Genomic DNA, 16,484 nt, shown 5'->3' with positions numbered 1-16,484 from the left:
GTTGTTTTTTCTAGAAAGGAGTTAGGCACTGTTTTCAGCCTTTACATTTTCTGTATGAGTGTAATTACCTGTGACCCATCGCTCTCAATCCTGATTTTTACTCAGTGAAACTTGCAACGTCCTAGTGCTTTCCTAATATTCATGTTTATGCTTTCCTTCTGTATGATCCAGGAAATTACAAGACTGAGCTGCACTGCTGTGTTTGTTCAGTAGAGGAGGGGAAACCATATCCGAGTGTGTCTCTTACTCACACTTAAAACAACATGTTTTGCTTTACTTAAACTAAGTTGTTGTGCTATTTCAGTGGTGCTTGGACTTCTCTAGCTTAATTTTTTTAACCTAAGGCAGAAACAAGGGTCTCTAGGGAATTTTAATTCTCTGATTTTTATTTTCAAACATAGATCTACAACCTGGTAAAAAGTTAACTCCTTGAGATACTACTACAACCAAGAACTTAGCTGGTCTCAAAAACAAAATACAAATCTTATTGGTTAGGGGCATAAAAATCATAGAGTCTGGAAAAAAAAGTCTTCCCCAGACAGATTATTCTATAATTATTTACTGGAGAGTTTCCCACATGCTCTTTGGGAAAATATTTTACTACTTGAGATGGGCCAGGGAAGAACTCTTTCCTCACCAATCAACAGTGAACACTAACAACACAGCCCGAATTAAATTCTGACTTCCAATGTTTCCAATTTAAAACAAGTCCGTGGACTTTTGGGCCAAGTTTCCAAACGCGTATGCATCACTTTACACAAAAAAATCCGTGGGAATACATTCTGTACATAAATGCACTCAGAGTGCCTCACCAATTACCACAGTTAACATCCCTTCTACCTTTTCTTACCACAATGAATAGGCCTGCCTTTGAGATGTTGTCCAAGGAGCACATCCCCTTACAGAGCACAGCACTTGCTACCCTCCAAAACCTTGACACACTTTAGGACCACAATGTGTGCAGTGCCATTAAAACACAAACACTTACTTGGAGTTCAGCCAATGTTGTGCTTTCCGAAGCAGCAAGTGCTCGTGTTCATTATCGCTGAACGGGCAGAGATGACTTGTTAATGACTCTCTGTAACTCCTACTTAATATACTAATCTTGCTCATAAACACAAAGGGAGTAACACTGTTGTTTACACACATAGCACTGATTAAATGGTAGCTCAAACAATAATGAAAAAATAAGACTGTGAAGCTGCACAGGCTTTTAGCTGTTTTCTCTCCCTTTCTTCCACTGCTTGTTATCTTTTAGTTATTTCTAACCGGTTTACCTACATTAGATACTAGACACCAAATTTTCCAAGGTGTGGACAGAGGAGCTGAAGGTGTGAGTGTTCATCATTAGAGGTCTTAAGAAGCACATCAGCCAAATCTCCACCAGAAAGACTCCAAAATAGCCAATTCTGCCTTGGGTCTGGACCAGGGGACAGTGGGAGACACTTTCCCTCTGCTGAGAAACACTGAAAGTGATCTGCCATCAGCTGAATGCAATGCTTTTAAACAGGGCTCATAATCCAAATAAAACCTGACTGCAAAGCGGTGCCCTGAAATTGTTTGTGTGCATACATACACATATTAAAAGCCCCTTTTTAGTGCATTCCTTTTTGTCTGTGTGTGTATATATACATACACAAAACAGGCTTCTATAAAGCAGGAAGATAAGAGAGTGGTGAGCAAGACACAGTTGTACAAACATTATTAATGTCTGCTGCACCAAAGGATAAGTAACTAATACTAAACTGCAGCCCGTATTTCTCAGCCCAGTTACGCTGCATCTCTGGGATGGCAGGTCTCCTCCAGGTCTGATGTGGTGCTGATCACCCTTGTTTCACTCCTGCAGCAAGGAGTAAGACAAAGTGGAAGAACAATCCACTTTCTCATATATGTCTTTGCTCTGCAAAGTCCAAGTGCCTAAGCAGCAAAGGCTACAGAAGACACAGGGAAGAAGAGACACTTTCTCCCCCCCAGAGCTCCCTGGGATTCAGAAAACCTCATTCCTCACCTAAAAATGTTAACAATGCCATCATGCTTTTCTGGTATTTATGTACTGAAACATCCAAAAGCTTATGAACCATTATGAGCAACGGAACATGAGAGTGCTGACAATCTCTGCTCCCACCACCGTCAACGACAAAAGAGAGGTCCAAAGGAAAGGTGAGGCAGGGCAACCTCTCTGGTACCACCACAGGATGCTGCAACCATCCAGCCTGAGTATCTATAGCACAGCACCAACAGTGCACACGGCCCCGCTGCTCATGCACAGGGGCAGGCTGCAGCCACAGAAACACAGCTGCTCTCAAAGGGACACAAGATTGCACATTACCTGCAGAAAATGCTGTATTAGGCAGAGAGATTTCCCTTTCCAAGGCCCCCAGACAATGGATGGCCAAGGTGTTTATTAAAGAGTGAGAAGAAAGAGGCAAAAGAAGAACTTCAAGTTTACCATTTAAATACCCTACCTCAACTGTTCACTAAGACTCTCTGGATGGAAAATGTTTTCATTGCAGTACATCAGTGATGCACATAAATTCACAATACAAACAAACAATATCTGAAATGATTTGACAAATAATCACAGCAATAATCAGCGGAGAAGCTGGGAACAGAACTACTACTTCATGATTTGAATTGCTTCTTCAAAAATTCCCCCTATCCTTCACAAAATCATTTATTCTTTGGAGCTGAGAAACTGATGCACTTCCTTCAGTGTAGCTTGCATGTCTTCATATTCTGCAAATTTGCAAGCATCCTCCAGCTTCAGCCACTGGAAAGCTTGGTGCTCCTCTGAGAGCTTGATTTCTGTGTTACAGTCCTTAATTTCTGCCAGCCAGTAGATGACAGTCTTAGGTTTCCCACGGACAGGATAGTGCAGTTCTTTCCTGTAGCCCTCTATGAGGGTGAGCTGACTGGCTTGAAGACCAGCCTCTTCCTGGGTTTCCCGGAAGGCTGTTTGCAGGTCATCCTCTCCTGGGTCCACATGGCCTGTCAAGAAGGTGACAAAGTAAGTCTATGAGAAGGAAATGAGACGAGAGTACACAGTAGATTATATGGATGAAATGTAAATTGGAGGAAAGAGACTGCTTTTCCAACTCTCATGTCTTGATTTGTCTTTGCCTCATGGCTTTTAGGATCATGTTTATACCACAACTTCTGAACCTCCCAGTGTCCTGTCAACATAGATGTCTTTTCTTCCCAGTTCTTCTCTTCTGCAGCACTCTGCTCCCATAACCACAGAATAATTTGGGTTAGAAGGGACCTCCAAAGATCACCTGATCCAACCCCCTGGAATGAGCCTGGTCATCTTCAACTAGATAAGGGTGCTCAGAGCCCTACCTAACCTGACTCTGAATGTTTCCAAGACGTTGCTCCTCAGATTGTATTGAGGACTGAGCAACTCAAACATTTTCCTTTATCCAGCTAGAGGGGTCACTGCTCACCTGCAAGATCTTTTTTTAACAACCACACAATAACAAGTAATTGGGGTAAAGACTGCTTATCTTCTCCTTTGGGCCTGAAGGTTGTGTTGGGGTGAAAGTACAATTACTGCCATCAAAGCCTGAGCTTACTTTGTAAAAAGGGTTGAACTCCAGGTCAAGGAAATGTTAACTGGACAAAGATCCAGGTGGACAGTTTTTACTGAGATAATGCAGGATTGGCTGGTTTTGCTCTGGAAACTAGTTGAATGCAAGATGTGAAGGGTAGGCTAGAGCATTTATTTCAAAAGGTGAAAAGGTAGTCAGCAATAAAGGATTTACTGACTTTCATTTGGGAATTTATTTTTAGTCTCTTTATTCAGTAAGACAAAGTAAGGAGGTTGCAGAGAGGTGGCTGCTGGCCTCTTCTCCCAAGTAAACAGCAACAGGACCAGAGGAAATGGCCTGAACCTGCGGCAGGGGAGCTTTAGATTGGATATTAGGAAGAGCGTCTATACCGAAAGAGTGGTCAGGCACTACAACAGCCTGCCCACCGAGCTGCTTGAGTCACCATCCCTGGAGGTGTTCAAAAGCCATGTAGATTTGGTACTTCAGGGCACACTCTAGTGGCCAAAGGTGGGGGGTTTTGTGGGTGTTTTTTGTGTTGGTTATGTTTGGTTGGTTGGTTTTTTTTGTGTTGATGGTTGGACTCTGTGATCTCAGAGGTCTTTTCCAACCACGGCAATTTTGTGAAAGAGTCTTAGTCCTCTCTCAATCCTTCCCTGCCACAGAAGCTAAGGCTCAATTCTGCAAAATTCTTAAATTGTATCAACAGCCCAGAAACAATTGGACCAGGCACCAAGAAATGCCATTTCTAAAAGGTGAGTTTCAGGTAGGCAGTTGGGGGTATTTTTATTTACCTCCCATATTCCCCTCTGAAATGCAGTAAGCCTAAAAGCCAGTCCTTTCACCATCTGCCCAAGTTCTTCTACGACACATCATTTATTTTACGTTGCTTGGAATGAGAGGTGCCATCACAAACAACGGATAAATATAACACATCCCCAGCTGTTTGAACTTCTGTTGAGAAAGGTTAGATTTGGTTTTCTCATGAAAGCTCCAGTCCAGAACATAAATAGAACAAGCCAAGCAAGATCTCAAAAAAGCAACATATCAGGAGCTGGGAGGTTTCAAGAAGGGGAAAAAAAAAAGTTAAGCTTTATTTTGCCCCTGGTGTCACTCTTTTTTCTATGTAGCTGGCTGCAAATAGCCAGAATTTAATCACAAAGACTAATATTTCCTCAGGTCCCATGAACATAAAAGCCACCCTTTAGTACTAGAACCGGGGTATGTGCAAAGCTCACTTTGTTTTCTCAAGAGATCTCAGTTACCTCTCTGTCTGCATCTCAGGAGCTTAACCATCTCTTACAACAACATGACATCACCTCAGATGTTAAAAATCCCTCCATTTCAAATGGCTACTGTGCTGAAAACAGCATCTGATGTTGCATTTGAAGACTGATATTTAAGATCAAATACACTGAGGCTTAATTAAAAACATCTTCCCCCTGAATCTCAGCACTGTAAGCCAGGCTGTCTCCTCCTTTTTGACAAAGTGCTTCCATAGCTGGGACTTCTATGAATACTTGAGAAACAGAATCTTCTTGGCCTTGCACAGCTGGATTAGTTTTACAGTAGCCACAGCAAATACCCACAGAACATCCATGAACAGTAAGTAGCCACTATTTTTTATGATAGTCATGATCTGTAGTCACCAAATGTGCCATGACCTGAGGTAGTAATAAGGCTGAAGGGCTAAGACTGAGTTTCAACTCAAAGGATAGCAGTGCAACCTCCTGCTCTCCAGCAGAGAAAAAGGCAATCACCTCACCCTGCTGGTGACAACCTCAAGTTTAATTTCAGTAAGTTTCCAACTTTTTGCACTACACTCGACCTACTGAGAGGAAAAAGGGCTGATGGCAGCACCCCACAACACAGCTTCCAGACTCCTGCACTAATGCAGCTCCAACAAGCTGAGGAGGAAAATGAACTCCACATCCCTTTGGCTAGTGCCAGGTCTCAGCTCTAGGAGCAGAGATGATGCTGATGAAGCTCATGGGGGGGATCCAAGGAAGGCCAGTTTAAACGTATCAGGCTTGCAGCTGCTTAGCTAACTTTTCAAATACCAATGTACAGCTGTAACTGAAACTTGCCTTTGGTGCGCCCTTGGAGAAGTGACTACAACTTTTCATTCTGGCTCTTGCCTCATTAAATCTATGTCAACACAATATACATGTTGTGCTATTGCATCACATGACCTGAGACTGCTTTTGAACACCACTCATATCACAGAGAATATAACATATTAACTCCCCTTCACTAATTGCTCCCTAAACTGTGCCAAGCTACTATTAAAGGTTGCCATCAGGTTGTGGCTTTTGAATGCAGATTTTTATTTATAAAAACTTAAAAAATATGTTGAGGGAGGTGATTCTGTCCCTCTACTCTGGTCTAGTGAGACCCCACCTGAAGAAGAGTCATTGTGAGTGACATGGACAATGGAACCGAGTGCACCCTCAGCCACTTTGCAGAAGACACCAAGCCATGTGGTGTGGATGACATGCTGGAGGGAAGGGAGGCCATCCAGAGGGACCTTGGCAGACCTGAGAGGAGTGCCCAGGCCAACTTCATTAAGTTCAACAAGACCAAGTGCAAGGTCCTGCACCTGGGTCTGGGCAATCCCAAGCACAAGTACAGGTTGGGTGGAGAATGGATTAAGACCAGCCATGAGGAAAAAGACTTGGGGGTGATGGTGGACAAGAAGCTCACCATGAGCCAGCAATGTGCACCTGCATCCCAGAAGGCCATCGTGTCCTGGGCTGCATCAAAAGAAGTGTGGCCAGCAGGTTGAGGGAGGGGATTCTCCCCTTCTACTCTGCTCTTCTGAGAGCTCACCTAGAGTACTGTATCCAGTTCTGGAGTCCCCAACACAAGGAGGACATGAAGCTGTTGGACCAAGTCCAGAGGAGGACCACGAAGATAATCAGAGGGCTGGAGCATCTTTGCTATGGAGACAGGTTGAGAGAGTTGAGGATGTTCAGCCTGGCAGAGGCTCCAGGGAGATCTCCTAACAGACTTCCTGTATATGAAGGGGCTACATGAAAGCTGGGGAGGGAATTTTTCTAAGGGCATGGAGTGACAGGATGAGGGAGAGCAGTTTCTGACTGGAAGAGGGTAGATTTAGATGAGATATTAGGAAGAAATTCTTTCCTGTGAGGGTAGTGAGACACTGGCACAGGTTGCCCAGAGGAGTTGTGACTGCCCTAACACCAGAAGTGTTCAAGGCCAGGCTGGATGCGGATTGGAGCAGCCTGGTGTAGTGGGAGGTGTCCCTGCCCATGCAGGGGGTTGGAACTAGATGATCTTTAAAGTCCCTTCCAACCCAAACCATTCTGTGATTCTACCACAAGGATGGTGAAACACTGGCACAGGCTGCCCAGACAGGTGCTAGATGTTTCCATCCCTGGAAACATTCAAGGTCAGGTTTCACAGGGCTCTAAGCAACCCAACCTACTTGAAGATGTCCCTGCTCATTGCTGGGAGGCTGGACTAGATGACTTTTAAAGCTCTCTCTCAACCCAAAGTATTTGATAATTCTGATGTTGAGTGTGTGAGATATACTCCTGCTGAAATCCCCAGGAGTCATTTTAATCTCTTGTCCAGAATCACTGTGTTCCCAGTGAACATTTCCACATGGGTCATTCCTCTTGCAACAACCAATCATGTCCAAGCAGATGTTGTTTAGCTTTCCAGTAGGTAGCAAACTCTACTACTCCCTTAGGCTTTTGATGAAGTGGACAAAGGCGGAGATTTGGAAAGTCCTTTCCCTTAACAGGAGAGCACAGTTGACACTGTTACAAGCTTTTTTCCCAATGTGCAAAGTCCTGTCTACAAAGTGCTCCTGCACTCTGCTTTAAGAGCAGAAGTAAAAACTAGTAGGAAGAAATCTCAGAGGGTAAAACCCAGCATTTAAGGAGACTTACAGGGAACCTGAAGTATTTCTGTGCTATGGTTTTCCAGGGTTGTGGCTATGGCTATACCAAACACTGTCTCTGCCATTTGCATTTATAGAGAAGGTGGTGCTTTATGTCCTGGGCCAGTAGGCTTGTCTTCTCCTTTGGACCTCACTGATGAGTGAGGATGGCTTAGGCAAAGATGGCTGACAAGGTCACTTCTCTCATCTCTGCCACATTAGGTACACGCTCTTCATCAAGGATCTCTTGAACTTAAAGGAACTTCCGCATCTTCTAAGAAAGATGTTTTAAAGCAAATTATCACAGGTTTCAGTCTGTCTTCTAATGCAAACTGTGACCCAGCTGACTACATGTGGGTCAAACAACCAGGTACTGGCAACAGCAGGACCTGGCAGAGGGTCAGAGCTGAGCAAGAAGGTAAAAACTTTTTGAGCTGCCCAGTTTCAGTTGTCTGCCCAATGTCTGCCAGAAACACCAGACACCTGAGGAGCAGGATTGGGTGACCCTCCCCCCAACAGCCCACATCAGTCAGGCGCAACAGTTTCTTCAGCCACAACCTGTGAAGAATTTTGGCCCCTCTCTGCTGCACAAACAGCACGGCCAGCAACTACTGTCACCTGATGAACTGACCCCCAGAGCTGACCTGGGCAGCATTCAGCCCAAGTTCAGTCTGTAACCTCACTCCACCCTGAGGCAAACGACCCTGGAGTGTGTTATGAGAACAAACATCACCTTTGGGAGGGGTCCAGTGATGGGTCCCATAGGATGTCTGAAGGAGGAGGTATTCAATGTTGTCAGTGACCTTAGAAGCTGGTGCTGACTGCAGCCTCCTGTAGATGATCAAGCCACAAGCTCTCACAGCCATGTCCCTCTGTTAACTGCACGGAGAACTGTGGAAGAGCAGAGAGGATCAAGCAGGAACAAGAACAAGGAGGTAAAACAAACGAGTGATATTCAGATAGGAAACACACTTCAGTGTGGGCTAAAGTCCTCCATTCCTTTGCAGTTACCACACAATTAAACTGCACCCTATTAACTATTTCTGAATTGTTAAAAAAAATGCATCCCTTCCTATTAAAACAAGAAAACTGGAACCTGTATAAAACCTTTAAAGAAAAAAAGTTATCAAGCAGCAAGAAATATGACCTGCCTGATACTTCTTTGCTGCTGATATATTACAAACCACACTGCAGGGAGAAAAAAAAAACAACAACTGATGGAGCAAAAGGAGATCCAGTGGCTAACACTGAAGCTTTTCCACTGCAAACATCTAAAGGCTCTGTACAGAGACAGTACCTCAGTGTTACTGGAAGAGGGACAGAGAAATAACTGCCCAAGCCAGATCTGCAGCAGGAAGTCCTCAAGATGCCAGTGGCCGAGCTGAGAATATACAGCAGCCTTTCAGCAGTCTGAAGGGGCCACAGGAAAGCTAGGGAGGGAATTTTTACACGGGCGTAAGGACGAGGGGGAACAGTTTCAAGATGAAAGAGCTGTGGCTGGAAGTGTTCATTGCCAGGTTGGATGGGGCTCGGAGCGACCCGGTCCGGCGGGAGGTGCCCCTGCCAAAGGGCAGGCTCTCCGCTGTCCAGGCTTGACATCACTCTGTGATACAAAACGAAGCGCTCTGGCGCACACGCTGACAACGAGCCGCACGCGAAGGGGAAGGCACACGCCTCTCACGGGACGAGAGCTGCAGCCCGCAGGCCGCGCGGGCAGCGCGACGGGCCCTTCCCGGGAAGAGGCCGGAGACACGAGAAGCCCGCGCTGCGGAGCCCGGCAGCGCCCGGCACAGCTCCCGCTTCCCGCCGGGACGGCCCGGGACGGGCGCCGCGCCCCGTCCCGCGCTGCCAGCGCCCAGCACCGAGCCCCACACACACCTCCCGAGCCCCGCGGCGCCGTCCGGCTCCCGGCTCACCCGGCTCCCGGCGCCAAGCCCCGCCAGGCCCGGCCCAGGCCCCGCTCCACCGCTTCCGGCCGGGGTGGGCGGGGCCCGGCGCCTGACTGACGGCACCGCCAGCCAATCACAGCGGGGAACGGCCCCTGCCGGTAGCTCCGCCCCTCCCCGTCCCGTCTCCCCCCCCCCCCTCCCATTTTCCGCCGCGCTCTCGGCTCCGCCCCCTTCCGGGCCCGAGCAGAGCTGGGATTGGTTCCTCACCTGCCGGGACACGCCCCCTCCCCTCGCCCGGATTGGTGGGGCGGCGCGGCGCGCGGCCGCGCGCGGGCGTTTGAAGCGGGAGAGGCGCGGTCGCCATGGAGACGCGGCCTAGCGGCTGCTGCCGGGCGGCGCCGCGCCGGTGAGTGCCGGCCCCGGGCGGGGGGACGGGGGGGGGGGGTCTCCCGGGGGACTTCGTGGGTATCCCCCGCCCCGGGGGGGTGCCGCGGCTTCCCTCTGCCTGCGGGCTGCTGGGCTGCCCCCTCTTTCGGGAAGAAGAAGGAGGAGGTGGGAGAGCGCAGGGAAGAGTGAGAGGGGAGCCCGCGCGCGGCGGGGTGGGGGTGGGGGGGTGCCCCTCAGCCCTGCTCCCCTTCTTCCGAGGGTTGAAGCTGTAAAGTTCCTCAGCCTGGGGGGCTAAACGCAGCGAGGGGAGCTGGACATCCCCGCGTGGCGAAGTCCGGTGGGCGCGTGTCATCCCCGGGGGGGGGGGGGGGGGGGGGGGGGGTGGTCTGTTTTTTTTTTTTGATACAGCTATAAAATAAATGCCGAGAGCCATTTGGCAGGGCTTACGGGCAGGACAAGCTCAGGCACAATTTTCAAATAACCAGCATCCCAGGATAACTCGCGGGTTGTTTTCCTGGCTTGCGGTCGAATATGAGACACTTCCCGTTTCCACGCAGCTGTTGTTTCACAGCAGTTGTCGGGGACCAGCTGTGGGATGGGGTCTCTTCTGCTGAGGTCACCAGGCTATACTTAGCGTGTAGCCGTGATTATAAAAAAATAGCAGCCTCTTGCCGGTTGAAGAATACTCTGTTGAAAGACAAAGCGGTCTTGTCTTGGGGGGGGGAAATCCCAGCGTTTTGCTGCGTTGATCAGTTATGTCCAGTAGCAAAGGACGTGGGAGCGTTGCTGCCAGAAGACCTGCGTGATGCTCCAGCTGCAAAACCGTTGCCAGTTCGCAGTGGAAGTATTTCCTCCTCTCTCACTACTTTTTCAAAGCTGGAACGATAGGGTTTTATCTGTTGCTCGTATTCGGCTGTGCTCCTTGTAGCTTTAAAAGGGGGTGCTTCGGCACCCCTTCTAATGGGCAGCTGAATGTTTGGTGCCACAGTGTGTGTGTGTGTGTCTGTGTGTCTGTGTCTGTGTGTGTCTCTGTGTGTGTGTGTGTCTGTGTGTGTCTGTGTCTGTGTGCGTGCAGGGATTTGTGTGGTGTAATCCCATGATCTTACAGAGGGATCTGCTGCAGCATCAAACACTGTTTCTTAGGTCCCTGCCTACTGCGTTAAACTAACATGATGAACTCGTGTCATAGCACAGATTACCTCTCATTATGGAACTTGTGTCTATTATAAAGTGCAACTGCGCCCTGACCCCCTTTCTTCCCAGGAATACCCTGGTTTCCAAGGAATGAGGTCAGAGTGATTAAAGCATGTTGTGTGGTGCTCTGGAAAAGCAAATCAGCCATGTACTTCTGGAGGGCTAAATCAGGTTTGGCTTTGTATCACAGTTTAAAGAGGGCTTAATGTTCCGTTAAGTAGGAAATAAAGACGGATGACTGGTAACATGAGTTAGTTAGTCTCCCTTTTCTCTACCATATGATTGCCAGGTAGGTTTCTTTCTGGTCCTCTGCTTCTGTATCTCAAAAAGCAGCAAATACTTCGGCATGGACAGAGCCTGTGCTAAAGCCTCATTTGGGGTAAGGTGGTTACACGTAATGAGCACAGGACACTGTTACAGTTCTGTTCAGAAGAGTAAACACACCTACCTGCTACATGTGCTTACAAGATTTGTAAGTTCTTAACTTTTGCTTTTTAAAACTTGTAAAGTAAAATGGCTTGCATAATACCAAGCCATAGGCAGGAAAACAAGGTGCTGTTTAGGTTTTGTACACTGGTTAACAATTACTACACTTACCTGATGCCCTTGAAATTCTGCCTAATAAAATTATGTATCAGACCAGAGTTTGTGATTTAGAGTTACTACTTTAAGATTATTTGCACGATTAAATGTGTAGTTTTGTTAGCTTGCATTTATAGGAGTGTCACAAAAGATTTCTTCACTTTTGATTTCTGTAGTTTAAAATATGGATGTGGTGATGCTTGTGTCATGTCTTGATAGTGGGAGTCATCTAAAATTGTCAGGTAAATCTGAGTGAGCAACAGTGGGACAACAGGGCATGTGAGTGTTCTTCAAGTAAATGGTGCACTAAGATCTTTAGTGTATCAGAGGTTAATGAGGATCAAGATATGGTGGTCTAAGGCTGCTATGTTCTTAAAATAGTCTGTGTAGGGATTTTATGTGATTTATTTTACACACAGTGACTGACAGTGAGCATTTCTGAAGGTCAGCCTTTTCTCCACTTTGAAAGTACATTGAGAGTGAACAGATCGGTGTGAGAGCTAATTAAAAGCATTTTAAAATGGAGGATCAGCTCCTAGAGCATGATTTTGTGGTAAGTTAATTTCCTTCAGAATATGTAAAATATAACCACTTGTTTCTGCTATTTATGATGACTTTCCTTTTTTTCCTCCAGCTTTATGTCCTTTAAAAATGCTCTATTACTGAAACAGGAGGAGTTCTTTGATGACAAGCTGTGATCTTACTCTGTGTTTTGAGCTGGTTCCTTCATTTAAAATTTTAACTCTTTTTTACAGTAAGTGCTTACCCATTACCAGCGTCTGGCAGACTTTTAAGATCTTTTAAGATGAAACTCATTTGCACAAGAAATATGTTGTAGAGCATTAAGGTTTGCCACCTAAAGATGACAGGCTGACTGGTGCCTTGTTCAGGTGTCAGACATGCTCCAGCAGTGAGGTGTGCCACCATTAAGGGAAGGTTGAGGGAGGGGATTCTTCCCCTTTGCTCTGCTCTTGTGAGACACCCTCTGCAGTGCTGTGTCCAGTTCTGGAGCCCCCAACAGAAGGAGTACATGGAGCTTCTGGATCAAGTCCAGAGAAGGGCCACGAAGATGATGAGAGGGCTGGAGCAGCTCTGCTATGGGAACAGGCTGAGAGACTTGGGGCTGTTCAGCCTGGAGAAGAGAAGGCTCCAGGGAGACCTCATAGCACCTTCCAGTGCCTGAAGGGGCTGCAGGAAAGCTGGGGAGGGGCTTTTTACAAGGGCAGGGAGTGATAGGGTGAGCAGGAATGGATTAAACCTGGAAGTGTGGAGATTTAGATTAGGCATTAGGAAGAAATTCTTTTCTCTGTGGGTGATGAGACACTGGCACAGGTTGCCCAGGCCAGGCTGGATAGGGCTCAGAGCAACCTGGTCTAGTGTGAGGTGTCCCTGCCCATGCAGGAGGGGGTGGAACTAGATGATATTTAATGTCCTTTCCAACCCAAATTATTCTGTGATCCTATGAGTAGCTGTTTCTCCCTCTCTTCTTGCCTGTGTGTTAGTAAAGATGCTCTGGACTTTGTTGATTTCACTGTTCCACTGAGCAGCTTCAGCATTTTTTTGTCAATAGCAAAGCAGGTTCCTTGTGTGAGTGGATAGTGAAAATTTTGAAGTGAAGCTGAGTCTTTCTGATAGCTAAAATGAGAAGAGCAACCACAGAACAGCAGAAGAATTACAAGTGATGTTGTAACAGAGATTAAGTGAAGTTTTTCACAGGCCTGAAACTATCTGACTTTGTAACTCAGTGCTCATGGAGAATTATACTCTCAATCTGACTCACTTCTTTCTCAAAATATATTGTATACAATTATTTTAAGAAGTCTTAGGCTTTTGTCTCAATCTTTTTCAGTGAAACTACCCACAGCTTTGCAGGTAATAAGACCTGGGCTTTGATATGAAAGAGGAAGGAGTCCCCATAGAACTCTCATGAAAAACCTGGCTGCTCATGGCCTGCATGAGCACACGAGCTGTTGGATCATGCAATTGCTGGACATTTGGGCCCAAAGAGTGGTGGTCAGTGGAGTCAAATCCAGCTGGGGCCAGTCACAAGTGGTGTTCCTCAGGGCTCAGTGTTGGGACCATTTCTGTTTAACGTCTTTATTGATGATCTTGATAAGGACATAGAGTGCATCATCAGTGAGTTTGCAGATGACACCAAGCTAGGCAGGAGTGTTGATCTGCGTGAGGATAGGGAGGCTCTACAGAGAGACTTGGATAGATTGGATCATTGTGCTCATGTTAATGGTCTGGGCTTCAACAAGGCCAAGTGCTGGGTCCTGCACTTGGGCCACAACAACCCCAGGCAAGACTCCAGGCTTGGGGAAGTGTGGCTGGAAAGTGTCTGGCAGAAAAGGACCAGGGGGTTCTAATTGACAAGTGGCTGAATATGAGCCAGCAGTGTGCCCAGGTGGCCAAGAAAGCCAATGGCATCCTGGCTTGTATCAGGAATAGTGTGACCAGCAGAAGTAGAGAGGTGATTGTCCCCCTGTACTCAGCACTGGTGAGGCCACACCTGGAATTGTGTCCAGTTTTGGGCCCCTCAATTCAAGAGAGATATCGAGGTGCTGGAGGCGAGTACAGAGGAGGGCAACGAAGCTGGTGAAGGGCCTAGAGAATAAATCTTGTGAAGAACACTTGAAGGAGCTGGGAATGTTTAGTCTGAGGAAGAGGAGGCTGAAGGGAGACCTCATCAGTCTCTACAACTGCCTGAAAAGTCACTGTAGAGAGGTTGGTGCTGGTCTCTTTTCACAGGTCATTAGCTACAGCACCAGAGGGAATGGCTTCAAGCTGCAACAGGAGAGGTTTAGACTGGACATTAGGGAAAAAATGTTCACAGAGAGAGTGGTTACACACTGGAATAGTCTGCCCAGGGGAGGTGGTTGAGTCACCATCCCTGGATGTGTTTAAGGGTCGCTTGGATGTGGTGTTGGTGGATGTGGTTTAGGGGAGAACTTTGTAGAGATGATGGTTGGACTCGGTGATCCCAAGGGGCTTTTCCAACCTGAATAGTTCTATGATTCTATGATTCGTTTTTCTGCCCCAACACACAATGCTCTCTCAGGTGAACAAGCAAACTTGGATCTTGACAATAACTGTGGGAATGCTGGCTATTATTTATTGTGGAAAAAAAAAAAAAGTAAAACTTGTCTTTTTTTGCCAGAAGATGGCGTCATCATTAACAAATTAGGATTCTTGAAAACCTACCAGTACTCCTCTTATTGGAGGAGTTGTTATCTTTACAAAGCCGATTTATTTTGAAGAATTATGTGTCTGTTATAGAGACAGTGCCTTCAGACACAGTGAACTCTGCAGTGTTGGATGAAATGAAGTACTCTTTTAATGAGGAGAAAGGCATTCCTTTCTTCCCGAGCATTGCCGGTTAAAAGGCCAGAGGGGGTTTCACTGACAGCTGCAGTTTCGCCTGAATTCTCTCATGTATGAACCAGACCAAATATTTTAGTAAGTTTTCTGGTCTTGAGTTCTAAAGTTATCAGCAGTGCTAGAACCCATCACCATGATGACTGCTTATTTTTTTTTTTTCCATGGTTCATTCATTTGTTACTCCTTTATTAGTCAATGTTAGATTTTCCTAGGTTGTGAAATTACTGTTCCATGGAGGAAGAGACACCGGAGTTATCTCCTGAAACCATGTAGATCCAGTAAGATTTATTATATCTGGGGAAGCAGAAGCAGTTCTGTTACTTCCCAGACCATCTCTCATTAAGAAGCCATTTAAGTTGCTTCCACATGTCACAGAGCCTTATCCCATAAGCCATGCAGAGCTGCTTACATGTATCAGCACCAATCCTCTTGTGTGTTCTGCAGAACCTATATTACTTTGTTTTTCTGTATTTTGAGAATCCTTGTCCCTTGTTACTCCAGATCATGGAAACCTGTCTGTACAGCAATTTCTGACAATTTGAATATATTTTGTTCCATTTTTAATTAGAACCTTGACTTAAAAATTCTTAGTTCTCTCCCCTTGTTTGCTGCTCTTGTTTTGGGAATTGCCTGCATTTTTTTTCCCCTTTTTGTCCCCTCTTGTGTTCAATGTTATAATTCAAACAGGGGTTAACAGTGAGTAAGTTCTTACACTGGTCTTTGGCCATTCTAGTATTTAACTTAAGCATGTATAAAGAGGTAGGTGTAATCTAGAATACAGAGTAAGAGTAGACAAAATAATTTCGCTGGATTGTTTTCTTCTCTAACAGACTCTCAGTACTTTGAGTCTGGTGTCTTGGCTTTGTGTTGTAGCTGCTCCTATCATCAAACAAAAGAAGTTTCCCATGGCAGTGCTTACAGACAGTTGCTCAGGACCTGTACTGGTTTTATATTTTAAGCTACCTTATGTAGGATAGGCATTTTTTAAAAAACATAACTCTGTCTTAACAAAGTCCTGAAGTTCCTGAAGTTACTTTTGACCTCTGTAATATCTTAAACAATCAAGACTTTAATATAATCTTTATTGTTTTGTCATTGTTACTTCAACATAATGTGTTAATTTAATTATATGGGATAAAATTTGGGAGTGACCTTCTCTTCTTATATGAAGTTATTTTAGAGATGCTTGAAAATTCTGGCAAAGAACTTAGCCTGAATTTTGGCGTAAAACCTTAAAATAACTTGGTTTTGCTGAATGTTACTGTAACCTTCAAGAAAGAGTAGAAGCTGCATTTGGTCATGTCCTAGACTAAACAAAGACATAAGAAGGCAGTGGGCAAAAGACACTTGAAGTGCTATCATTTTCAGTTTTATGGAACAAGTAAAAATATCTGCAGATATCAATCCATGTGAATACAGACAGCTGCACAGTGCATTGCTAGGGAGCCCTGCATGAAGAAGTTGAGGCTTTTGGGGCATACCTTTCAGTGATGCATGTTGCTTTTCTGGGTTTCCCAAGAATGCAAGTGTGGTGTTCCAGTAGCATAGACAGATTAGAGAAATTCTGTGTTTCAGATTTTGCAGAATGTTTTAGTTATT

At 45.9% G+C, this 16,484-nt stretch overlaps 1 protein-coding gene across 3 annotated transcripts; it reads right to left on the bottom strand.

Moving 5' to 3' along the window:
- Positions 1–368: 368 nt before the first annotated feature.
- On the bottom strand, positions 369–9,400 carry NUDT2 (nudix hydrolase 2). Of its 3 annotated transcripts, XM_051642302.1 has the most exons (4): positions 9,331–9,400; positions 8,750–8,882; positions 8,186–8,343; positions 369–2,988 (listed from the first exon to the last, which is right to left on the bottom strand). In XM_051642302.1, exons 3-4 carry the CDS (start codon positions 8,316–8,318, stop codon positions 2,675–2,677), a joined length of 447 nt encoding a protein of 148 aa, XP_051498262.1. In that variant the 5' UTR covers positions 8,319–8,343; positions 8,750–8,882; positions 9,331–9,400; the 3' UTR covers positions 369–2,674. The 3 variants fall into 3 exon arrangements, with proteins under 3 accessions (XP_051498262.1, XP_051498260.1, XP_051498261.1); XM_051642300.1 differs by lacking the exon at positions 8,750–8,882; XM_051642301.1 differs by lacking the exon at positions 8,750–8,882 and having other exon boundaries at positions 9,369–9,400.
- Positions 9,401–16,484: the final 7,084 nt, after the last annotated feature.

This window comes from Apus apus, chromosome Z (assembly GCF_020740795.1).
Source record: "Apus apus isolate bApuApu2 chromosome Z, bApuApu2.pri.cur, whole genome shotgun sequence".
NCBI lineage: Eukaryota > Metazoa > Chordata > Aves > Apodiformes > Apodidae > Apus > Apus apus.
The sequence above is the reverse complement of the archived record's forward strand: the minus strand, read 5'-3'. Positions and strand labels throughout refer to the sequence as shown.